The sequence below is a fragment of the Ostrea edulis genome, chromosome 7 (assembly GCF_947568905.1).
Source record: "Ostrea edulis chromosome 7, xbOstEdul1.1, whole genome shotgun sequence".
Classification (NCBI taxonomy): Eukaryota; Metazoa; Mollusca; class Bivalvia; order Ostreida; family Ostreidae; genus Ostrea; species Ostrea edulis.
The window spans coordinates 57,592,946-57,620,771 of NC_079170.1; the positions used below are offsets into that span (position 1 = coordinate 57,592,946).

The 27,826-nt window shown below is 35.0% G+C and overlaps 1 protein-coding gene across 1 annotated transcript in view; it reads right to left on the minus strand.

Annotated features, from left to right (window-relative positions):
* Window positions 1-2,974: 2,974 nt before the first annotated feature.
* The window catches only part of LOC125653328 (uncharacterized), a 45,180-nt gene continuing 20,328 nt past the window's right edge, over window positions 2,975-27,826 (minus strand). Inside the window, exon 3 of the mRNA XM_056144795.1 lies at window positions 2,975-4,664. Coding sequence (XP_056000770.1) covers window positions 3,801-4,664 — 864 coding nt within the window. The 3' untranslated portion in view covers window positions 2,975-3,800. The remainder of the gene's footprint in view (window positions 4,665-27,826) is intronic.

Consider the following 27,826-nt stretch of genomic DNA (forward strand, 5'->3'; position numbering starts at 1 on the left):
TATTAAGGTCATATAAGGTCATATGAGTCGTCCACTTCTGCTTCATACTTAGATATTTTATTGAAAGTAGACATTAACGGCAAACTAACAACTCAACTGTATGACAAACGGGATGATTTCAGCTTCTCCATCGTCAACTTCCCACATTTATGTAGCAATATTCCATTATCACCTGCATATAGTGTTTATATATCTCAACTGATTCGATATGCAAGAGCTTGTTGATGGTACAGGGATTTCAACAGTCTCGATTGAAGTCAGCATTTCGCAAATTCTATGGTCGTTATAACGATCTAGTATTTTGTATTAAGGTCATATAAGGTCATATGAGTCGTCCACTTCTGCTTCATACTTAGATATTTTATTGAAAGTAGACATTAACGGCAAACTGACAACTCAACTGTATGACAAACGGGATGATTTCAGCTTCTCCATCGTCAACTTCCCATATATATGTAGCAATATCCCATTATCACCTGCATATGGTGTTTATCTATCTCAACTGATTCGATATGCAAGAGCTTGTTCTGCGTATAGTCAGTTTTTAAATCGAGGTAAGCTACTGACAAACAAGTTGATGGTACAGGGGTTTCAACAGTCTCGATTGAAGTCAGCATTTCGCAAATTCTATGGTCGTTATAACGATCTAGTTCGTCAATACAACCTATCATTGGGTCAAATGCTGTCTGACGTGTTTCATACCGATTGTTAAGCCGTTCTTGGCACACTGATTTTGACTGCGTATAACTCCGTTTACCTGACAGGATATAGGGCTCACGACGGGTGTGACCGGTCGACAGGGGATGATTACTCCTCCTAGGCACCTGATTACACCTCTGGTGTGTCCAGGGGTCCGTGTTTGCCCAACTATCTATATTGCATTGCTTGTAGGACTTATGAGATTGATCACTGTTCGTTATCTTCATCTTTCATAGGTTTCTGATCAAGTTGTCTGACCGTCCTAGTGAGAATTCTTTTGGAGATAACATGATTTTGTCCCTTGCACACTCGCCTGTTTATACACCCTGCATGAATTTAAAAACATACAATAAGATAACGCTAAAATATGAAAAGGCATATTGGACTACAGGAGCTTCGAAATTAAGAACTGAACCAAACATGATTGGGGTGGTTTATTTGTGCCACATAGAGTTATCTTTGATAATTTAGGGGGGGGGGGACCCTCTTAAATCCGCCAGTGGATCTAGGCAGTGCGACCTGAATATTCTTCAGTGATGATTTAAGGAATGAATTTATTATTTTTTCGTTGGATGAAGGAATTCCATGAAAAAAAAAAAAGACGGAAAACTTTTGCACCATGCGTTACGCGCAATAATGTAGTTTTCCGTCTTCTTTTTTTTCGTGGAATTCTTCCATCTAACGAAAAAATAATAAATTCATTCCTTATCATTTAATATTTTAAAACATTGAGTTTATATGAAAAAACATTATTTGATTTGAGTTGAATTAACGAGTTATTCTTGGATTACATTTTATGTCATTTCGAGATGGGCGTAGTAATTTGTGAATACTAAACTGTAAAAAAAAAAAAATAAAAAATAAAAAAAAAAAAAAAATGGCAACTTCCACGAACTGTTGTTTACTGTTTCTTGTGGACTGAAGAATGTAGTTTTAAAAGGATGAGTTAGAGATAAGTCCTGTTGAGAGAAAATTGCAGGATATTTGTTGAGTGGAACTGGAATTAAGTTCGATGTCGGTACTAACGGAAAGCGTGGAACACGTGCATAATCAAGATCTGGGATGCCAGGTAGGGTTCTCTTGAGGGTTGTCACGGCTTCCAGGTGGACAAGTGAGTGTTCAAAGGGTTTTCCTTAGGCGTCACAGCTGTTGTAACGTCGTACGGAAGCCTCGTTTCAGTGCCCACTCATAAACATATTTAGTCCGAAATATCTGAGGTTTTCCTAGCTTTTTTTATGATTTTGATATTTACCGTGCCTGGCAGGATTATGGAAAAACATATTATGCCGGAGTTCGAAACCATAGTCGTTTTAAAGGGCTATGGTATTGCAGTATCTCTGAGGAGGTGTATCTGGTATTTGGGTGTTGTTATATGGGGGGGGGGGGGTTGGTTGTACTCAAATAGCCATGTTTAATTCATTTTGCATAATTAATCATTATTTATATTTGATATTTGTTTGTTTTGGTTTAATAAATTTATATAGATCGATAGAATTGTTAAGTTTTTCTTTTCAGGATTCCCTATTACGAAGCATCTAGCATTCCACTAGAAAGTAGTTCTGGCAATTTTTTTTTTTTCCGTTGGATACAATATTCCAATAATTTTTCAACCAATGGAAAAGCGTGTAACATGTAAAATTAAATGATAATGAGTTACACGTGCTGTGATTTGGTGATATCCAGTACTGTAAAAACTGTATTCTTTTGCTGTTCATAATTTATCTTAAAATAAACAGCATGTATGAAGTTGCTTTATTTTAAAATGAACAGCATGTATGAAGTTGTATTAAGTTTTATGGCATCAAAGTTTTTAAACTTCGTGACCTTGATCTTCTCCAGAACAACAAGGTTAAAAATTTTCATTGGAATGAAGATTGAAAAAAAATCTTTTAAAAATCACAACAGCAGGGTCATGGTGACTTAGATTAGTGATGTGGCATATGGGCCTCCTCTTAACAATTAATTCCTATATATTCTTATGTACAACTTGGATCTCATATTATGGCCCTATTCTATCCCCTGGAACCATGGTTTGAACCATTCGGAATCTACACTATGTCAGGAAGGTTTCATGTGAATTTCAACTATTTGAACCCAGTGGTTCTTAAGAAGATTTTTAATTGACCCCACTGTATTTTTACCTTTCCTTGATTCATTTGAAATAGAGCTCCGACCCTTCAATGCTACAATATTGAATTCCCTTTACCGAAGGTTAATTTATACTAAGTTTTGTTAAAATTGGCCTTGTGAAGAAGTCGAAAATATGATCGCGCACTTTTCATATGTTAAAATATAGCCGCAGTTTATTATGAGCTTTGCTACAATAGAACTTTTCAAAATTCAATTTTACACACATAAATACAAAAACATTGATGAGAACCAAACCTTACACGTTGTATGCACTTTTCATACATGTATGTTAAAATATAGCCGCAGTTTATTATGAGCTTTGCTACAATAGAACTTTTCAAAATTCAATTTTACACACATAAATACAAAAACATTGATGAGAACCAAACCTTACACGTTGTATGCACTTTTCATACATGTATGTTAAAATATAGCCGCAGTTTATTATAAGCTTTGCTACAATAGAACTTTTCAAAATTCAATTTTACACACATAAATACAAAAACATTGATGAGAACCAAACCTTACACGTTGTATGCACTTTTCATACATGTATGTTAAAATATAGCCGCAGTTTATTATAAGCTTTGCTACAATAGAACTTTTCAAAATTCAATTTTACACACATAAATACAAAAACATTGATGAGAACCAAACCTTACACGTCGTATGCATGATCAATATATACCTGTAATATCCAATGGATTAAGAAAATTCTCTATTTAAATAATTCAGTATTTTCATTTCGTTTTAGGTTAAATGAAGAGGAAAAATAATCTGCATTCTAAAATATTTATCTTATTGCATTTTTACGCGTGTGCAATTAGTACTATCATTTAAGGTCATGCAAATATATATACTTTAAATGTATATTGATCTGATATCACCCGATCTCCAACAAGAGAGATAAGGAATTCAACATGTGACATGCAAAATTGACAGTCTGTCCAATGTCGATATATATCCTAGCGTCACTTCTTTTCAGCTTGTTTACTCAATATCTTAGTAACACCAGTCCCGCCGATATAAAGATTACGAGATGAAACTCTTGGCCTATCTTTGGCATTGAGAGAATTCACCACCTCAAATATCTCGTTCAATTTTTCAGACTGCTTCTCCAGAGCGCTTTTGTAGGTGATGTCCTCCAACTCTGATTTCTCTTTCTGAAATTTTACGACATCGCTGATACGACTGTATGCCATCTCCACCTCTTTCCTCAGAGCCAATCTTTCCTTGTCCTTCTCATCTAGTTCCTGTATGAGGGTTTTGTTCTCTATGGCAAGGTGTTCTAAATCTAGTTGACTTTGACAGTCTCTTTCTTTTAGAAGGTTGTTCTCACCCTCCAAAGTGGCTACTCTTTCCTGTAGTTTTTCAATTTGCGATTTTAAATCTTCGTTAGCTACTTTTAACTGTGTCCTTTCTGCATTGGCTTGTGACAATCTTTGCCATCTTTCATTTTCTTTCTCGCGCATTTCTTTCTGAACCCCTTTTAGTTTTTCGTATTTATCCGAAAGTCTGTTATATTCTTCATTCGATCTTCTTAATTTCTCAACACTTGTTTGTAAATTTCTAATGGCAGTTTCATTCATTTTCAACATACTCATCTTTTCATCTTCCCACTCTTTCTTGAATGAATCAAGTTTCTCGTCCATACGCTTTTCCATTTCTTGTTTGTCGTCTGCTGTCATTTTCTGCATGGAATGGGAGATAGTAGAATTCATTTTCTCTCCAAAGTCTGAAAGTAGACGAGATATCATTTGCTCCATTGCAGCTCCTCCTCCATGATTATAGACCCCAGGTCCTGACGCTCCTGAGTAGTCGTACGACCGATTGCACTGAAATATATGAACGTTTTATATTTTCAACATTACGTAAAGTACCACGTGAAAGAAACTCAAAATGTATTCTGTTTATCAAATAATATATTCTTGAACTTCAAAGTGTTAAAATGACTTATGATTCCGTTAGGTTAAGCACAAAATAAAGGTTGCATACCAGAAAAAAAAATTCGAAGGGGGGTTGCAAACAAAGTTTTCCCCATAAAAGGAGAGTTTGCAATACTCCAAATTGGCATCCCGTGGGGATCCGGGTTAGAATAGGTCCTTAGTACCTCTTGTTTGTCGTAAGAGGTGACTATATGGGACAGTCCTTCGGATGAGACCGCAAAAATCGAGGCCCCTTTTACAGCAGGTATAGCACGATAAAGATCCCTCCCTGCTCAAAGGCCGCAAGTGCCGAACATAGGCATATATGTTTGCAGCCTTTCACCGACAACGGTGACGTCTCCATTTGAGTGAGAAATTCTCGAACAATATACAACCAACCAAACAAATTGGCAGAAAGTGATATTTCTATTAAAGTTTTCAGTTGGAGGGAGTGCAAGCCCCGTAACCTACCCCTCTAGATCCGCCACTGTATCCCTCTAGATCCGCCAATGTATGATTATAGATTGATATAGTAAATGAGCATTGTTGTGAAATAAGATGGATAACAGTTATTCTATATGACATATCAACATTTTCACTCGAATTGGAGGTTGATGGCGTTGCATCTGCTGGAAATGAAACTATGTACAACACATGGAGCTTACTTGGACCAAACATTGACTTTTGTTATACCCCTATTATTATTATTCTTTATTGCTGAAGACATACGTCTTATGGCATACATGTTTACAAAAATAATAAACAAGTTAACAATTGTATAGTATGGCATGGCATGACATTATATGGTATGTTACACAATACTGATGTGAATTTATAGACAGAGAATGCTACATAAGTAAATCATTACGTAAATTAAAGGCACAGTAAAGATATTTCCCCAAATTACACAACTCTTTGAAATTTTTTACACTTAATAATTGTATAAGTTTAAAAACAGATGGGTTTTTCAAATAATACTTCTTGATATATTTCCTGCGTAATTCAATAAAGTAAGGGCATTTTAAAATGAAACTAGTTCTAATTGTAACGGGGACCGTTACAGATGTTCCCCAAACCTCCCCCAATTAAAAAGTGATGTCCTTGTGAATCTATAGGAAAAAATCATTTTATTTTAGCCTTTAATTACATGTAGTACGTTCAATATGGTCATTTCAGTACCAAGAAATGAAAGAAAGCGTTGCACGTGCATACACGCGCACGCGTGTATGATTCCGATTTTTTGTTGATGTCGTTCAACAGGCATTTGTATCATATACCCACAGTATGAATTTCATAACGTTTCCACCAAATATAAGGAAGTTATAGCGATTTTAAAATCGTCCAATCAGAAATCAGCACACGTGCATGCACGTGCTGAGCAGTAATTCTAACCACAGCAATTTGTAAGGAGTACCAAGATACATCTAAACCCCTAATATGAATAGAATTTGATAAAAAACAAAAACGTTATCGTCCTTTAAAAATTGAACATTTAAAAAACGTTGCACGCGCATGCGCGTGTGCGTTGGCATTTTTTGTTACACCAACATATAGATACACATATTGTCTACATATGCTGTGAATATCATCTCATTCGCTTCATAAATAAGATAGTTACAAACGTTTTAGCATTATCCAATCAAAATGAAGCGCACGTGCATGCGCGTGCAAATTGGTAATTTTGACCATGTAAATCAGTTAAGGGTCTCAATATCTACCTATGATATGAATTTCAAGCCATTTCAATGAACAACAAAAAAGTTAGACTGATTCCAAAGTTAGCGTACAAATTTTGTAATGCGCGTGCACGCGCATGCGTGCGCGTGCTGGCAAAATAACTATTATTTTTCATATGTACAAATGATATACTATCATCCTATTTAGGTTTTATATCGCTTCCTTCAATATTCTGATTTTCCATTTTTTGTACCAAAATTGCAATGCACGTGCGCGCGCGTGCATGCATGTGCAAACAAAATGACTATCACTATGCACATCTACAAACGCTATACTATCATCCTGGAAAGTTTCATATCGATCCCTTTTGTAGTTTCTGAGAACACTACCGGACAAAAAAGTACCGGAGAAAAAGAATAATAATAATAATAATAATAATAATAACTAGTTCTAATTGTAACGGGGACCGTTACATATGTTCCCCAAACCTCCCCCAATTAAAAAATGATGTTTTGGTGAATCTATAGCAAAAAATCATTTTATTTTAGCCTTTAATTACATGTAGTACGTTCAATATGGTCATTTCAGTACCCAAAAATGAAAGAAAGCGTTGCACGCGCATACACGCGCACGCGTGTATGATTCCGAATTTTTGTTGATGTCGTTCAACAGGCATGTGTATCATATACCCACAGTGTGAATTTCATAATGTTTCCATCAAATATAAGGAAGTTATAGCGATTTTAAAATCGTCCAATCAGAAATCAGCACACGTGCATACACGTGCTGAGCAGTAATTCTAACCACAGCAATTTGTAAGGAGTACTAAGACACATCTAAACCATTAATATCAATAGAATTTGATGAAAAACAAAAACGTTATCGTCCTTTAAAAATTGAACATTTAAAAACGTTCCACGCGCATGCGCGTGTGCGTTGGCATTTTTTTGTTACACCAATATATAGATACTCATATTGTCTACGTATGCTGTGAATATCATCTTATTCGCTTCATAAATAAGATAGTTACAAACGTTTTAGTATTATCCAATCAAAATGAAGCGCACGTGCATGCGTGTGCAAATTGGTAATTTTGACCATGCAAATCAGTTAAGGGTCTCAATATCTACCTATGATATGAATTTCAAGCCATTTCAATGAACAACAAAAAAGTTAGACTGATTCCAAAGTTAGTGTACAAATTTTGTAATGCGCGTGCACGCGCATGCGTGCGCGTGCTGACAAAATAACTATTATTTTTCATATGTACAAATGATATACTATCATCCTATTTAGGTTTTATATCGCTTCCTTTAATATTCTGATTTTCCATTTTTTGTACCAAAATTGCAATGCACGTGCGCGCGCGTGCATGCACGTGCATACAAAATGACTATCACTATGCACATCTACAAACGCTATACTATCATCCTGGAAAGTTTCATAACGATCCCTTTTGTAGTTTCTGAGAACACTACCGGACAAAAAAGTACCGGAGAAAAAGAATAATAATAATAATAATAATAATAATAAGAAACAGAGTAAAAACAATATGTTCCCAAACTTTGTTTGGGGAACATAATAATAATAAGAAACAGAGTAAAAACAATATGTTCCCAAACTTTGTTTGGGGAACATAATAATAAGAAACAGAGTAAAAACAATATGTTCCCAAACTTTGTTTGGGGAACATAATAATAATAATAACTAGAAACTCATTACTAGTAATGAGTAGGTCTTCCGTTTGTTCACTTCCGGTAAAGAGTTTTCTGATCCTACAAAAACCATTCAAATATATCAGAGAATGTACTTTAACAATAAATGAGAAGTGTATTATCGAATTTTTTACTCATTTCTTGTAACTTCCGGTGACGACCGGAAGTACTATTCAGATGTGTTTTCCTATAAATGACAGCGACTCTTTACTGTCTATATTCCCTGAAAATTTCACGTCTCTATCTGAAAGAGTTCTCAACAAAAAGAAGTAGACTAAAGAAAGAAAAAGTAGTAGGTTACTACCGACCGGAAGTCAATTTTGAAAAACAAAATCATCAAAACTCTAGAAGTTGATACTTTTTATTAAGACATGTGAAAATCATATGAAAGACTTCAAATATAAGCGAGATTTATGGGGAGAAAGAGACAAAAAGAAAAAAGGTATTTTATGAAGAAACCGGAAGTAGTTGTTTTGACTACCGACAGACTCAATATTCTTTTGACACTTTGAAAGAGAGTTAATAAACTAGTATAGGTTTCAATTTGAAAGAAAAAGTTTGAAATTTGCGATTCCTTCAATCACTTCCGGTGACGACAGGAAGTGACGGTTCAACCCCCTACTGCACGCTTATAAACGGAGATTGATTATCCCTGAATATTTGATGAACCTATATTTTACCTTTTCCAAGAAAAATGCTGGACAAAATTCCTTTTGAGAGACAGAATATCGGCCATATTTTTCGACCGTAAGTGAATTTTGTAAAAACAAAAATAATTATAGCAAGGTCATTTCATAAGACATTATTCCTGAAAATTTCAAGAAAATATATCCAACCATCTCTGAGAAATCACTCGAAGAAATCGGAAAATCGACATTTTTTAAAACACTTCCGGTATAGACCGGAAGTGACGGACGAAAAAATTGAATGTATGTGTACAATGGACTAATGTTAGTTAATCAACTCGACAAGTTTCAAGCGTCTATCTATATTCATTATTGAGAAACTGAAAAAACAAGGCTTCAATATATCCACCCCATATCTCACGACCGGAAGTGAATTTTACAAAAATATTTAAGTATACTCTAGACATGTATAGTGTCTCTAACATATGTAAAATTCAAATCATTAACTTGTTTTATGACCGAGATTTATGGCACTGAAAAATGAGAGAATGAATAGTCTTTCTTTGATATAACCGGAAGTTGGAGATTCAACTTCCGGTGGGGTCAACATTTTTTGATAATTAGAACGAGACCTAGTAAACCGATATAGGTTTCAATTTGAAAGAAAAAAGTTTGAAATTGATGATTAATTTAATCACTTCCGGTGACGACCGGAAGTGACGGCCGACATTCTTAACCCCCTACTGCACGCCTACAAAGTAAGATCTATTAACTCTGAAAATTTGATGACCGTATCTTTAACCATTTCTGAGAAAAACGCTGTACAACGAAAACAGCTAATAAGGCGTATTTGCCGACCGGAAGTGAATTTTACAAAAATATTTGACGTTACTCTAGACATTTATAGTGACTATAATATATGTAAAACTCAACTCATTAACTGGTTTCATGACCAAGATTTATTGCACTGAAAAATGAGAGAATTAATAGTCTTTCTTTGATATAACCGGAAGTTGGAGATTCAACTTCCGGTGGGATCAACATTTTTTGAGAATTAGAACTAGACCTAGTAAAACGATATAGGTTTCAATTTGAAAGAAAAAAGTTTGAAATTGATGATTTATTTAATCACTTCCGGTGACGACCGGAAGTGACGGCGACAAAAAATATTACGTGCATGCACCATAGAGAAGATAGATCTGTCATCCCTGAAAGTTTCATTCGATTATCTTTTGTAGTTTTCAAGTTTACCCCCGGACAAAGTTTCTTTCAAAAACCGGAAAATCGGACGTATCTGACGAACGGAAGTGAATTTTGAAAAAATGAAAAAATTGCCTCGAGGTACCATCGTTGTCTATAACCTGTGAAAGTTTCAGGAAAATCCATCCAGCGGTTTAGGAGACGAAAGGGAAAGAAAAAAAATAATAATAATAATAACTAGTTCTAATTGTAACGGGGACCGTTACATATGTTCCCCAAACCTCCCCCAATTAAAAAGTGATGTCCTTTTAAATCTATAGCAAAAAATCATTTTATTTTAGTCTTTAATTACATGTAGTACATTCAATATGGTCATTTCAGTACCAAGAAATGAAAGAAAGCGTTGCACGTGCATGCACGCGCACGCGTGTACGATTCCGAATTTTTGTTGATGTCGTTCAACAAGCATTTGTATCATATACCCACAGTATGAATTTCATAACGTTTCCACCAAATATAAGAAAGTTATAGCGATTTTAAAATCGTCCAATCAGAATTCAGCACACGTGCATACACGTGCTGAGCAGTAATTCTAACCACAGTAATTTGTAAGGAGTACCAAGACACATCTAAACCATTAATATCAATAGAATTTGATGAAAAACAAAAACCTTATCGTCCTTTAAAAATTGAACATTTAAAAAACGTTGCACGCGCATGCGCGTGTACGTTGGCATTTTTTTATTACACCAATATATAGATACACATATTGTCTACTTATGCTGTGAATATCATCTCATTCGCTTCATAAATAAGATAGTTACAAACGTTTTAGTATTATCCAATCAAAATGAAGCGCACGTGCATGCGCGTGCAAATTGGTAATTTTGACCATGCAAATCAGTTAAGGGTCTCAATATCTACCTATGATATGAATTTCAAGCCATTTCAATGAACAACAAAAAAGTTAGACTGATTCCAAAGTTAGTGTACAAATTTTGGAATGCGCGTGCACGCGCATGCGTGCGCGTGCTGACAAAATAACTATTATTTTTCATATGTACAAATCATATACTATCATCCTAATTAGGTTTTATATCGCTTCCTTCAATATTCTGATTTTCCATTTTTTGTACCAAAATTGCAATGCACGTGCGCGCGCGTGCATGCACGTGCAGACAAAATGACTATGACTATGCACATCTACAAACGCTATACTATCATCCTGGAAAGTTTCATATCAATCCCTTTTGTAGTTTCTGAGAACACTACCGGACAAAAAAGTACCGGAGAAAAAGAATAATAATAATAATAATAATAATAATAATAAGAAACAGAGTAAAAACAATATGTTCCCAAACTTTGTTTGGGGAACATAACTAGTACTTATTGTAACGGGGACCGTTACAGATGTTCCCCAAACATTCCCCCATTTAGCAAGTGGTGTCATTTATTTCAGTACAAGTGGTTTTGACCATTGCAAACTGTGAAACATGTGAATATATAAGTATCTTATAACGTTCAGTCCATTTCATACTAGTTCAAATCAGTTATAAAGATCTGAGAGTTTTGTGCACGTGCACGTACGTGCATGCACGTGCATATGAATAATTCGACCATCTCAATACATTAGAAGTCTTACTATATGAGTACAAGAGAAGTTTTACAACTGTTCAATGAAAAACGAGAAAATAACGGCAACTCGAAACTACAAAGACCGAAATCAATGCACATGCATACACGTGCGTGTGAGTATCACACAACAATTTTGTTGATACTATTCAATAGACATTTGAACAATATACTTACTATATGAATTTGGTATTGATCGCTTCACTCATAAGAAAGTTATTGGGATTTCAAAATTGTCCAATCAGAATTAAGCGCACGTGCATGCGCGTGCAGGGAAGTCATTTTGAGACTATTAATAAATTGACAGGCCCCAAACATACCTGCAACCTAATTTTCAAACCTATTCATTGCAATCTCAAAATGTTATAAACCAATACTCAAATTTAGACGTCAAAAATTACAATGCACGCGCATTCACGTGCACACGATTTTGATAATGGAAAATTTGTTGACACCATTTCACAGACATTCATATCATAGATCCTCAGGGTAAATTTGAATTCATTTCAGTTTTTAATTCAATAGTTATGACCATTTTAGTACCCGAAAAATGAAAGAAAAGCTATGCACGTGCATACACGGGCACGTGAGTATGACTCGGCATCAATGTTGATGTCATTCAATAGACATTTGATAGATATACTTACAGTATGAATTTCATATTGTTTCCGTCATTTATAAGAAAGTTATGGCGATTTGAAAATCGTCCAATCACAATTTAGCACACGTGCATGCACGTGCCGGATGGTAATTATGACTGTACACTTTTGTTAAGAATATCAAGATACATACACAATACAAGTTTGAAAAGATTTTGACAAAAAACAAAAAAGTTATGGTCATTGAAAGAATTGAACCTTCAAAAGACAATACACGTGCGTGCGCATGCGCGTTTGCAATTTTTATTACATCGATCTGTAGATATTTGACATGTCTACCTATCCTGTAAATATCATTAAATTTCCTTAAATGGTATGAATGTTATAAACGGTTTTGTATTATCCAATCAAATTGAAGCACACGTGCATGCGCGTGCAGAATTGAAATTTTAACGATGCCAAACAGTTAAGGGTTCCATGTTATACCTACGATATAAATAGCAAACGATTTCATTCAAAAATAAAAAAGTTAGACTGATTCCAAAGTTTGTAAACAAAAAATCCAATGCACGTGCATGCACATGCATGCATTTTCAGACAAAATGACATTCGTTCCGCACATCTACACATGCTATACTATCATCCTAAAAAGGTTTCATATTGATCCCTTGAGTAGTTTCTGAGAACACTCGTGGACAAAAAAGTCCCAAGAAGAAAGAAAGAATAATAATAATAATAATAAGAAACAGAGTAAAACCAATATGTTTCCAAACTTCGTTTGGGGAACATAATAACTAGAAACTCATTACTAGTAATGAGTAGGTCTTCCGTTAGACCACTTCCGGTAAAGAGCTTTCTGTTCCTACGAAAACCATTTAAATATATCAGAAAATAAGCCTTAACAATGAATGAGAAATGTATTATCGAACCTTTTACTTATTTCTCGTAACTTCCGGTGATGACCGGAAGTACTTTTATTATGCGTTTTCCCATAAATGACAGCGACTCTTTACTGTCTATATTCCCTGAAAATTTCACGTCTCTATCTCAAAGAGTTCTCAACAAAAAGAAGTAGACTAAAGAAAGAAAAAGTAGTAGGTTACTACCTACCGGAAGTCAATTTTGAAAAACAAAATTATCAAAACTTTAGAAGTTGATACTTTTATTATGACATGTGAAAATCATATGAAAGACTTCAAATATAAGCGAGATTTATGGGGACAAAGAGATAAAAAGTAAAAAGGTATTTTATCAAGAAACCGGAAGTAGTTGTTTTGACTACCAACGGAGTCAATATTCTTTTGACACTTTCAAAGAGACTTAATAAACTAGTATAGGTTTCAATTTAAAAGAAAAATTTTGAAATTTGCGATTCTTTCAATCACTTCCGGTGACGACAGGAAGTGACGGTCGACATGTTCAACCCTCTACTGCACGATTGCAAACGGAGATTTATAATTTCTGAATAACTGATGAAGGTATATTTTACCTTTTCCAAGAAAATTGCTGGACAAAATTCCTTTTGACAAACAGAAAATCGGCCATATTTTCTGACCGGAAGTGAATTTTGTAAAAAGAAAAATAGTTATAGCAAGGTCCTTTCATAAGACATTATTCCTGAAAATTTCAAGAAAATCTATCCACCATCTCTCAGAAATCACTGGAAGAAATCGGATAATCGACATTTTTCAAATACTTCCGGTATAGACCGGAAGTGACGGAGAAAAAAATTGAATGTATGTGTACAATGGACTAATGTTAGTTGATCAACTCTACAAGTTTCAAACGTGTATCTATATTCATTATTGAGAAACTGAAAAAACAAGGTTTGAATATGTCCACCCCATATCTCACGACCGGAAGTGAATTTTACAAAAATATTTAAATTTACTGTACACATTTATAGTGTCTATAACATATGTAAAATTCAAATCATTAACTTGTTTTATGACCGAGATTTATGGCACTGAAAAATGAGAGAATGAACAGGCTTTCTTTGATATAACCGGAAGTTGGAGATTCAACTTCCGGTGGGGTCAATAGTTTTTGAGAATTAGAACGAGACCTAATAAACCGATTTAGGTTTCATTTTCAAAGAAAAAAGTTTTAAATTTATGATTTATTAATCACTTCCGGTGACGACCGGAAGTGACGGCCGACATTCTTACCCCCCTACTATACGCCTACAAAGTGAGATCTATTAAATCTGAAAATTTGGTGACTCTATCTTTTACCGTTTCTGAGAAAAACGCTTGACAACGAAAACAGCTCATAAGCCGTATTTGCCGACCGGAAGTAAATTTTACAAAAATATTTGACGTTACTCTAGACATTTATAGTGACTATAATATATGTAAAACTCAACTCATTAACTAGTTTCATGACCCAGATTTATGGCACTGAAAAATGACAGAATGAATAGTCTTTCTTTGATATGACCGGAAGTTGGAGATTCAACTTCCGGTGGGGTCAACATTTTTTGGGATTTAGAACGAGATATAGTAAACCAAAGTAGGTTTCAATTTAAAAGAAAAAAGTTTGAAATTGATGATTTATTTAATCACTTCCGGTGACGACCGGAAGTGACGGCGACAAAAAATATTACGTGCATGCACCATAGAGAATATAGATCTATCATCCCTGAAAGTTTCATTCGATTATCTTTAGTGGTTTTCAAGTTTACCCCCGGACAAAGTTTCTTTCAAAAACCGGAAAATCGGACGTATCTGACGAACGGAAGTGAATTTTGAAAAAATGAAAAAAATGCCTCGAGGTACCATCGTTCCCTATAACTTGTGAAAGTTTCAGGAAAATCCATCCAACGGTCTAGGAGACGAAAGGGAAAAATAATAATAATAATAATAATAATAACTAGTTCTAATTGTAACGGGGACCGTTACAGATGTTCCCCAAACCTCCCCCAATTAAAAAGTGGTGTCCTTGTGAATCTATAGGAAAAAATCATTTTATTTTAGCCTTTAATTACATGTAGTACGTTCAATATGGTCATTTCAGTACCAAGAAATGAAAGAAAGCGTTGCACGTGCATACACGCGCACGCGTGTATGATTCCGATTTTTTGTTGATGTCGTTCAACAGGCATTTGTATCATATACCCACAGTATGAATTTCATAACGTTTCCACCAAATATAAGGAAGTTATAGCGATTTTAAAATCGTCCAATCAGAAATCAGCACACGTGCATGCACGTGCTGAGCAGTAATTCTAACCACAGCAATTTGTAAGGAGTACCAAGATACATCTAAACCCCTAATATGAATAGAATTTGATGAAAAACAAAAACGTTATCGTCCTTTAAAAATGGAACATTTAAAAAACGTTGCACGCGCATGCGCGTGTGCGTTGGCATTTTTTGTTACACCAACATATAGATACACATATTGTCTACATATGCTGTGAATATCATCTCATTCACTTCATAAATAAGATAGTTACAAACGTTTTAGCATTATCCAATCAAAATGAAAAACACGTGCATGCGCGTGCAAATTGGTAATTTTGACCATGTAAATCAGTTAAGGGTCTCAATATCTACCTATGATATGAATTTCAAGCCATTTCAATGAACAACAAAAAAGTTAGACTGATTCCAAAGTTAGCGTACAAATTTTGTAATGCGCGTGCACGCGCATGCGTGCGCGTGCTGGCAAAATAACTATTATTTTTCATATGTACAAATGATATACTATCATCCTATTTAGGTTTTATATCGCTTCCTTCAATATTCTGATTTTCCATTTTTTGTACCAAAATTGCAATGCACGTGCGCGCGCGTGCATGCATGTGCAAACAAAATGACTATCACTATGCACATCTACAAACGCTATACTATCATCCTGGAAAGTTTCATATCGATCCCTTTTGTAGTTCCTGAGAACACTACCGGACAAAAAAGTACCGGAGAAAAAGAATAATAATAATAATAATAACTAGTTCTAATTGTAACGGGGACCGTTACATATGTTCCCCAAACCTCGCCCAATCAAAAAGTGATGTCCTTGTGAATCTATAGCAAAAAATCATTTTATTTTATCCTTTAATTACATGTAGTACGTTCAATATGGTCATTTTAGTACCAAAAAATAAAAGAAAGCGTTGCACGCGCATACACGCGCACGCGTGTATGATTCCGAATTTTTGTTGATGTCGTTCAACAGGCATGTGTCTTATATATCCACAGTGTGTATTTCATAACGTTTCCACCAAATATAAGGAAGTTATAGCGATTTTAAAATCCTCCAATCAGAATTCAGCACACGTGCATGCACGTGCTGAGCAGTAATTCTAACCACAGCAATTTGTAAGGAGTACCAAAACACATCTAAAACATTAATATCAATAGAATTTGATGAAAAACAAAAACGTTCTCGTCCTTTAAAAATTGAACATTTAAAAAACATTGCACGCGCATGCGCGTGTGCGTTGGCATTTTTTTTGTTACACCAATATATAGATACTCATATTGTCTACGTATGCTGTGAATATCATCTCATTCGCTTCAATAATAAGATAGTTACAAACGTTTTAGTATTGTCCAATCAAAATGAAGCGCACGTGCATGTGCGTGCAAATTGGTAATTTTGACCATGCAAATCAGTTAAGGGTCTCAATATCTACTTATGATATGAATATCAAGCCATTTCAATGAAGAACAAAAAAGTTAGACTGATTCCAAAGTTAGAGTACAAATTTTGTAATGCACGTGCACGCGCATGCATGCGCGTGCAGAAAAAATAAATATCATTTTTGATATCTACAAATGATATACTATCATCCTATTTAGGTTTCATATCGATCCCTTTAATATTCTGATTTTCCATTTTTTGTACCAAAATTGCAGTGCACGTGCGCGCGCGTGCATGCACGTGCAGACAAAATGACTATCACTATGCACATCTACAAATGCTATACTATCATCCTGGAAAGTTTCATATCGATCCCTTTTGTAGTTTCTGAGAACACTACCGGACAAAAAAGTACCGGAGAAAAAGAATAATAATAATAATAATAATAATAAGAAACAGAGTAAAAACAATATGTTCCCAAACTTTGTTTGGGGAACATAACTAGTTCTAATTGTAACGGGGACCGTTACATATGTTCCCCAAACCTCCCCCAATTAAAAAGTGATGTCCTTTTAAATCTATAGCAAAAAATCATTTTATTTTAGTCTTTAATTACATGTAGTACATTCAATATGGTCATTTCAGTACCAAGAAATGAAAGAAAGTGTTGCACGTGCATGCACGCGCACGCGTGTACGATTCCGAATTTTTGTTGATGTCGTTCAACAGGCATTTGTATCATATACCCACAGTATGAATTTCATAACGTTTCCACCAAATATAAGAAAGTTATAGCGATTTTAAAATCGTCCAATCAGAATTCAGCACACGTGCATACACGTGCTGAGCAGTAATTCTAACCACAGCAATTTGTAAGGAGTACCAAGACACATCTAAACCATTAATATCAATAGAATTTGATGAAAAACAAAAACCTTATCGTCCTTTAAAAATTGAACATTTAAAAAACGTTGCACGCGCATGCGCGTGTACGTTGGCATTTTTTTATTACACCAATATATAGATACACATATTGTCTACTTATGCTGTGAATATCATCTCATTCGCTTCATAAATAAGATAGTTACAAACATTTTAGTATTATCCAATCAAAATGAAGCGCACGTGCATGCGCGTGCAAATTGGTAATTTTGACTATGTAAATCAGTTAAGGGTCTCAATATCTACCTATGATATGAATTTCAAGCCATTTCAATGAACAACAAAAAAGTTAGACTGATTCCAAAGTTAGTGTACAAATTTTGGAATGCGCGTGCACGCGCATGCGTGCGCGTGCTGACAAAATAACTATTATTTTTCATATGTACAAATGATATACTATCATCCTATTTAGGTTTTATATCGCTTCCTTCAATATTCTGATTTTCCATTTTTTGTACCAAAATTGCAATGCACGTGCGCGCGCGTGCATGCACGTGCAAACAAAATGACTATCACTATGCACATCTACAAACGCTATACTATCATCCTGGAAAGTTTCATATCGATCCCTTTTGTAGTTTCTGAGAACACTACCGGACAAAAAAGTACCGGAGAAAAAGAATAATAATAATAATAATAATAATAATAAGAAACAGAGTAAAAACAATATGTTCCCAAACTTTGTTTGGGGAACATAATAATAATAATAATAAGAAACAGAGTAAAAACAATATGTTCCCAAACTTTGTTTGGGGAACATAATAACTAGACACGATCTCGTTGCGAGCAACGAGTAGGTCTTCCGTCCGATTTGTTGATGCACTCGGAGTTAAAAAAAAAGAAAAAAAAAAAAGACAAATGAGTCCCAATTTAGTTTCCGACTTTAAGACACTTTAGATATAATCAATTTTTCATATCATAAGCTTCTGAAGCAAAGTTGCGGTGAAATTCGTTTGAAATTCGACTCTCCAGGCGAGCCATAAGGCCTGCGGGCCTATTTCTTGATGTCATTTGTTAACCCTCTATAGACTCAACAACTTTAGTTCTATATGTCTTTACAAAATATTTACCTGTAAAAAGTTATTGAGATCGACCGATATCGACAAAAAATCGACTCTACAGGCTAGCCATTAGGACCATAGGCCTATTTCTTGATATCAATCGATAGATCTCGATAAACTGAACAACTTTTGTTCAATATGTCCTTACAAAATATTTACCAGTTACAAGTTTTTGAAATCGACTGATATCGACAAAAATCGACTCTACAGGCGAGCCATGAGGCCCACAGACCTATTTTTTGATATTGATCGATAGGTTATGACACATTGAACAACTTTTGTTCAATAATGCTTTTCAAAAAATATGTCGTTTTCAAGATATGAGGCGTCAAATATTTACGATTTTGGCCCTTAAAATCTCTAATTACGTAACATATGACCTACTTTTTGATTTGATAAGATGAAGCTGGTTGAGATGAACATTTCCGCTTCTACAACTTATTATAAAATATTAATAGTTTCTGAGATATTCTCAAAAACATTTGGACCCTTCTGAACCCCTAATTTAAAGGGCCAGTCCGTTTTGCTTGATATCGTAAGAAAGGCCTTGTCATTTTAAACATTTTTTGCTCAACAAGTATTTAGAAATTCTTTACCGTTCTCGAGTTATCTCTACAAGAAATATTTAGGGGCCAAACTGTAGCTCCCTAACGGGGCCACATAGGGAAAAAACGAAATGTACATATTGTTTAGATTATCATTCTGAACAACTTTTGTTCAATAATGCTTTTCAAAATATTTGTCGTTTTCAAGATATGAGGCGTCAATTATTTATGATTTTGGCCCTTAAAATCCCTTATTACGTAACATATGACCTACTTTTTGATTTGATAAGAACAAGCTCGTTTAGATGAACATTTCCGCTTCAATGACTTATTACAAAATATTAATAGTTTCTGAGATATTCTCATAAACCTTTGGACCCTTCTGGGCCCCTAATTTAAAGGGTCAGCCCCTTTTGCTTGATATCGTAAGAAAGGTCATGACATTTCAAACATTTTTTGCTCAACAAGTATTTAGAAATTCTTTACCGTTCTCGAGTTATTTCTAGAAGTAATTTTTAGGGGCCAAACTGTAGCTCCCTAACAGGGCCACATAGGGTAAAAACGAAATATGCATATTGTTCAGATCATCATTCTGAACAACTTTTGTTCTTTATTGCTTTTCAAAATATTTGTCGTTTTCGAGATACAAGGGGTAAAAAATTTATGGTTTTGGCCCTTAAAATCCCTTATTACGTAACATATGACCTCAATTTTTATATGAATAGATTTGGATTGTTGAGATGAACATTTTTTGTTCTTTGACTTATACCAAAATATTAACGATTTTTGAGATATTTGATCTAGACTTTGAGCCCTTCTAGATCCCTAATTGAAGGGGCTAGCCCCTAAATCTTGATATTTTCGAAAAGATCTCGTAAATGTGCACAACTTTTGTTCTACATGTCTTAACAAAATATTTGCAAGAAAAAAGATATTGGAGATCAAAGGTCAAAAATCGCCGAAATCGGCGAAAAATTTTGGCATCCATTTTTTCAGGTCCAGGCGAGCCTTTAGGCAAATCGCCTCCGGTAAAATCGAATCCCCCACAAATCTTCTAAAATGTTTACTCTATCTTGTGTAGAAATTTCAAGACTCTAGCTTCAAAACTAACGGAGGAGATGTGTGGACAACAAGGCCCTTCAAAAAGTCACTAAAAGAGAGATAACTCCTGACCGGAAGTGACGTCAAGCACGAAATTTTGCAAGCAAAGTCTCGTCACCAAAAGACATCTTTCCTGAAAATTTCGTGAAAATCGATCGAGAAATGGCTGAGAAAAACGCGTGTACTACCAAGGAAAATAATAATAAATATAATAATAATAATAATAATAATGAAGAAGAACGCGAACAATAATAGTAAGGTCTTCCGCAGGAGACGGAAGACCTTAATAAACAGTAGAATCACTAGAAGGTCTTCCGTTGGAAACGGAAGACCTTAATAAACAGTAGAATCACTAGAAGGTCTTCCGTTGGAAACGGAAGACCTTAATAATAATAAGAAACAGAGTAAAAACAATATGTTCCCAAACTTTGTTTGGGGAACATAATGAAATTCATCCTCAATATCTAAATTACAAAGTTTACAATAGCGGTTATTTCTTGCTACATTAAAATGACGTCCACTCTCAATGGCAAGATTATGCGAAGACATTTTAATTCTACTAATATGTTTTTTATAAACATGTGGTATAGCCTTCATCAAGTAAAATTGCAATGAAAAATAGTCATAAATGTACATATAAATTTTACATCTTGGTGAGGAGTTGATTTGTTCAACAATACTCTGCACAAAAATATCAGAAATTCTTTGCTTAATTATTGGGAAATAAGTATTACAATATACGCCATTATATTCTTGATTACACCAAATATGACCCAAACCTATATCAAATAGTTTGTTTTTTATATGGATAGCTCAATTAATCACACGATTTCCACCCTTGTCTGCTTCTTCACGTAAACTTTTGTAACATGTTTTCAAAATACAATTTTCACTTTGTAATAATTTAAACCAAAATTTAAAAATTCTAAACCAGCGAACAATGTTCATGGGCAGTCTGCCTGTTTCTATATACACCATACCATTATTTGTATTTTTCCTGACACCCAGTACAGACTTCAAATATTCCAAGTGCACTTTTTCAACATCTTTTGCACTATGGCTACCCCAAACTTCACAACTGTAATTAAGTATACTTGCAACATATGTATCAAATAAGGATAACATTGTTTCTGTGTTTAAATACATTTGGCTGACTTTAGATTTCAAGGAAAACATTGCTTTTCTGCCCTGGCTGGCCAATTGCTTTTGTGTGGTGCTAAACTTTCCATTGTAATTCATTAAAACACCCAGGTATGTGAATTTATCAACAATTTCTATAGGCTCCCCATTCAGATGCCACCTTTCATTACTGCTAATTTTACTCCCATTTCTGAAAATAACTATTTTTGTTTTTTCTACATTCACTGAAGGATCCCACTTTGTGGTATAGGTAAAAAGTGTATCCAGCATGCTCTGCAAATCATTAGCACTTTCGGAAAAAATAACCATGTCGTCTGCATACATCAAGACAAACAGATTTAATTCTTGTATTGGTACAGGGATCATCCCTTTTGTTAAGAATTCGATCTCAAAATCATTAACATATAATGAAAAAAGTATGGGTAACAATACTTCCCCCTGTAATAAACCGATATCATTTTTGAAAACCTCAGACAACATTCCTGCTGATCTGACACAAGACTTCATATTTTCATACATCACACGAATAATACCGAGTAGTTTCCCCTTTATGCCAACAGTGCTAAGTTTTTTCCATAATTTTATTCTTTCAATTGAATCGAACGCCTTTTTAAAATCTATAAAACAGCAGTACAACTTTTTTTTTCTTACATAATGTCATATCAATAATTGCACTCAGGCTAAATATAGCCTCAGCTGTGCCCCGCTTTGGCTGAAAACCAAACTGCGCATCGGTAATAACATCTTTGGAATTTGACCATAACAATAATCTCTGGTTCAAAATAGAAGTAAATAATTTACAGAAACAACTAACTAAGCTAATACCTCTATAATTATTTGGGTCTAATACATCCCCTTTCTTTAGTATTGGAACAATGACCGACTTTGACCACATTTGAGGGAAGAAACCTGATGAAAAAATGCGATTAAACAATTTGTGAATAATAGGTACAAGAACATTTTTAAATTCAATAAAATATTCATTAATCAACAAGTCAGTTCCATGCGATTTTTCTCTCTTTAATCGTTTGATAGCATCGGTGATTTCAGTTTCTGTTATTTCACAGTCAAGTTCTTCAAAAACACAGAGATTGTCGTTCGCACGCTCATGGTTGGTAGTCGCAGTCGTGTTCGAATTACTTGTTAGTTCCTTAAAGTGTTCATAGAAGACACCAGGGTTAACATTTTTGGGCTGTCCCTTTTTCCTTTTAAATAGTCTGTAAAATGCCTTAGGGTTGTGTTTGCGCATACTATCAAGCATGTTCCCTTCTGCGCGTTGGTATCGTCTTTTTAATTTCGATGCTAAAGCTTTATATTCCTTCTTTGATTGCATGAGATTTTGATGCTTTACAGAGTTTTTATTGCGATTGAATAATCGGAGGTCACTCCTGTAGACATTGTATTTTCGTTTCAGCTCAGTGGTTACCCATGGCTTGTCAATAGGCGATGATACGTTTGAGTGAGCAATTTTACGCTGATAGTTTAGTCTAGATTTCAGTGCGAAGAACGGCTCCATAGCATCCGCGATCTCTGTTGTAAAATGGTCCACAGACGAATCAATCGTTCCTTGTTGCTCTTCATCGGGTGTTTCAGCTGCTGTCTGTAAAGATTCCACACACGATATCAGTGCACATTTGGCTTTTTCTAAAGAATCGGCATCCCACCTAACTTTCTCAAATAAAGGTAAATCGGTATTATTAGGCCGCTCTTCGAATTTAAAATTCCCAGCTTTAAGTTGAAGATGTAAAGGTGCATGGTCTGAGTAAGTGGTGAAATTGGAGACAATGAATTTATCTATTAACTCGGAATATTTCCGGGGTAGAAATACAATAGTCCACCACACTTAAACCCCTCGCTCCCATGAATGTATAATCCTTGTCCATTGCTTGTTTATGTCGTCCATTTAATATACGTAGCCCACTGGATTTACACATCGATAAAAGTTTGGAACCGTAATCGTTCAGTATTACATCAGGGTTGACTCGAACCGGCAAAATACGGTCGTTCTCATAAGTGATCATTTCGGCCACTTCACTTAAAATATCGCTGTTAAGTATATCATCCGCTATGAAATCAGCCTTGTTTGAAGTTCTTGCATTTAGGTCCCCAAGTATCATCACCTTCCCTTTAGCCAGATATGACACTATTTGATTCTCCAATTCACTAAAGATATCACAATCATAAAGTCGGTAAAAGCTTGAATTACTTGGGGGGATATACACACATCCTAGGTATAAATCATCATCCAAATTCCGCAGCACATTTTGAATTTTAAGCCATATAATGGAATCGTGTTGGTTTTTGACAAGTTTCACAAATTTACAGATACTTTTACGGATCATAATAACTGTTCCACCTCCTTGAATACTTTTGCTCCTTTGTCTAGGGAAAAAGTAACAATCAAAACCATCAATATGTTGGTTATAGTTTTTTTCTAGCCAGCACTCAGTCAAAAGTATAATGTCGTATGTGAGAATGAAATTTCTGAAATTTTGCTCTGTAATTTTTGTGGAAAACCCTCCATTAATATTCCAGGATATTACTTTCAAATGTTCACATGGGGTATTCTCCTGTCCGCCCTATGCATCAGCATTCGAGTGACCGGTGTATTCGACTCCGTCAATATAGAGTTTGTCTTTAACCAGTTTCGTACTTTTCCTATTACGCCTTGCTTCATTCATAATAGGAATCAACATTTTCCTCTTCTCTTGTATTTTCTTTGGAAACTGTTCCTGTATACTGAAGGATGTTCCTGCTAATCTGTTTGCCTTCTCCCTCACTTTTTCTCTCATTCTGTATGAGGCAAATTTCACTACTATGGGCCGTGGTTTTGTCCGTTCTTCGTTCCGCCCACCCAGTCTATGTGCTCGTTCAATATTTTCGGACACTGAAGGAAGTCCTAGTTGATTCTCACAAAAATCATCTATTAGTGTTGCGCAGTTCTCTCTGCCATTTTTACGTTCCGCTAATCCAAAAAATAATAAATTGTCCCTCATACTTCTACACTGTAGATCGGTAACTGTATCTTCCATAGATTTCTGTGTTTCCTCTAAATGTTGGATTTGCCCTTTGACCTCTTCTGATGTTTTCCGTAATACCCCTATTGTGTTGGACACGTTACCTGAGTTCCTCTTTAATTTATCTAGGTCAGCTTCAAAAGTGTTCACCCTCTCAACCCTCTCAACCACTACTGAAAGTTTTTCGTTTATTTCGTTGACTTTGGACAACTTTTCATCTATATGAACTAGTTTCTTAAATATCTCTTCAACCCAGTCTGGTCGTGATGGTGTGTTCGAATGGGCAGGGGGTGGTAAAAGTAAATTATGCAACTCTGAGTCAGATTCTTTGATTGGACCTAAATAGCAGCACTCACCAGAAGCTGAAGTTGTTTTGTCCACTGAAACATCCTCTTCCTTCCCACTAAGAGACATACTACTGTCCTCATTGACCATTTCACTCTCCGCCATATTGTCTGAATTTTCTTTGTTCGGACTCTCGTATACTTTATATCGAGATATTTTCGTTGGGTTGCCGTTTTTCCTCTTCCTCTTACTTTTGTTTCCTCTAGTAGAATGAGTCATGGATCCTACTTTCTCTAAAAACACTTTACAGTTCTCACAAATCAGACAAAATCAGATTTTCACATCGAATCAAGCTCTGCTAAAAAAGCACGTCCACCATGCCATACTGTCACGTGATATTAAAACAGTTCTTATATAACTCCTTACGGGAAAAAAGTTCAACATTTCGACTGTTCAGGCGACTGTTGAACCGGGAACTGTTAAAAAAGATTGTTGACCGATGACGTCATATGGCGCTAACTCGAGTTATCTTTTCGTGTCGTTTGGATAAAGAGAAATAGCGAATGCACATTTCGCGACAGTTGCTGAAAGGAAGATGAAATTTCAAATTTGGAACAACAAGAATAAAAAAAGGCATAATCATGTTATTCGCTCCGCGATAAAGCGTAAGATTTGTTTTTCCTTTAGTAAGAGTTATTTGTTCTTTAAATTTGGTTTATTCCGTTAAATTACTACAGGAATATGCAAATTTTCAAACATTTGCATATGGCATCGGTGAAAGAAATATAAATTAAAATAATTAATAATTGCGAATATTTGTCAGTTGTTTCCCCTATTTCAAACATAGGTGGCGCAAGACTCGTTTACGTCCTTGTTGACTTCCGGTGTACATAAGATTTATAAGAGAGTGTAGGGTGTTTGTTGTGCAAATAGGGAGCGGGGGTAGAATTCCCGAGATATGAAGCTTTTAAAAAATTCAATTGGTTCATTGTCATCAAATGTGACAGCGAGAACGATCGTTTTAAGTTCCACTCAGCGTCGTGCGCTATAAACTTCAGTCTTCAGTTCAGTCCGACTTCACAGATATCGGATGACGACTTTGTTGCAGAAAGTATTTACGGGGGATTAAACATTTGCTCTGTAGATCGTAATATTCTGCATGAATGTTTTATGCTGAAATTTTATCTATCCTCAGTGATACAGTCATCAATGATCTTATAATTCTATGACTCTCACCCCCCCCCCCCCCTTTTCTAGACTATATTTATAACCGAACAGGGAAAATTTGAGTCATCAATATGTAAACCAAGTATGGTACAAAAATACATTTCAGATGTCATTTAAAAATTAATTTTAGAGTTAACCAAGGTCGTCAAAATATGAATGAACGCGATTGCTAATAGCACCCAACAGTCCAATACGTCAAAGAAACGAATACCAGTCCTAGCCTATTTTAACTGTTGACGCAAACCAGAAGAAAAATGCATCTCAAGAGATTAAGATATTTCTGAATTTTTTAGAAATAAAATTTGAATCATACCTACTTTTATCAAAATTAAATTCATAAAGCTATAAATTTATCCAAGTGAAGTAATTACAAATTTCACCATCATATATACAATGTTGTGTTTATAATAAAAGCCACACATAGGCCTATTGTTCAGTGTGGTTTTTATTTTTAAAAATCATTGCATTACGTTTTTCAATATTCACTTGTAACTTCGATTTCAATCTGAAGTATGAACATTCAAATTGAAAAGTGTACTACATTTGTTATGTGATGTATTTTAGTATTAAATCATTCATATCATGAACTGTCATGGTACATATAAACATGATAAATCCTTATACATGAAAGTAAACACGGGTCAAATTATATAGGCCTACATCAGTTTCCTGCAACACCATGGACAAACGTCATTTGGATACAACCATTCCTGTACACAGGATACAGTCGTGCTTTTCACGCAGAGTACAACCAACTCATAGTATACCAATCATAGTATATGGATGGAGACGAGAATTTAGAAGTTGAAAGAAAGCTTGAACTTCCGTCTTAAACTTGCAATCCAAACTGTAATATTCAATTAAAATGTAGAAACTCGAAATTTTGAATCATTATTGTACAGCTAGCATATGGGGTAGTAAAATTTATTTGACCTGCCAATTTTTATGCTCTCGCTTGCCCTATGGACTAATAAAAAAGTTAATCGCAAACTGTTTACCTATCGTGACGTCATCACGTAAGTGATATAAGTTAAAACACGCAAATAAACATCATGTACTCTGTATACATGTGCCTTCACTATCGCGAATTTTTATTTCATAAAGAGAAGTTATACATATACATTCACTATTACTACACATTTTAACAGCTTAATAATAGAATTCCAGATATATATGGATATATTTAATAATTGATATTCTTAATCCTCGATCGATCGATCGATCGAGAGAGAGAGAGAGAGAGAGAGGGGGGGGGGGTCCGCATCTTATTGTTTTAAACATATGCAGTTCAACAACTTATAAAGAATTATGATGTATTGTATATTATATATTGAACCTAAACTACTGTTTAAGCATGTAAGCTTCACCACGAAGTAGTTTATAATGAAAAACGTTCAATGTGTATTGAATGTCTTTATTTAATCGATGTGACAGAGAAAATTCGGTTACAGCTGAAACTCTCAACGTGCTTTCCTTTCCGCCCAGAGAGTCTTGCAACGCGTTTTCTAAGTTCGTCTCTAAGCGTATTGAGGTCCTACGAACCGTAATCCGCCATCGTTACTAAATATTCAACAACTTTCTAATCTAAACATGTCCTTCCGACGCTCTCTTAAACTTGAGGTTAGAAACGCCTTGGACGTTAACGGATCGTGCGGTACCTGTAATCAAGGGCGAGTAATTTGAAGTTTTATTTGCAATTACGGAATAAACTGCGGAGC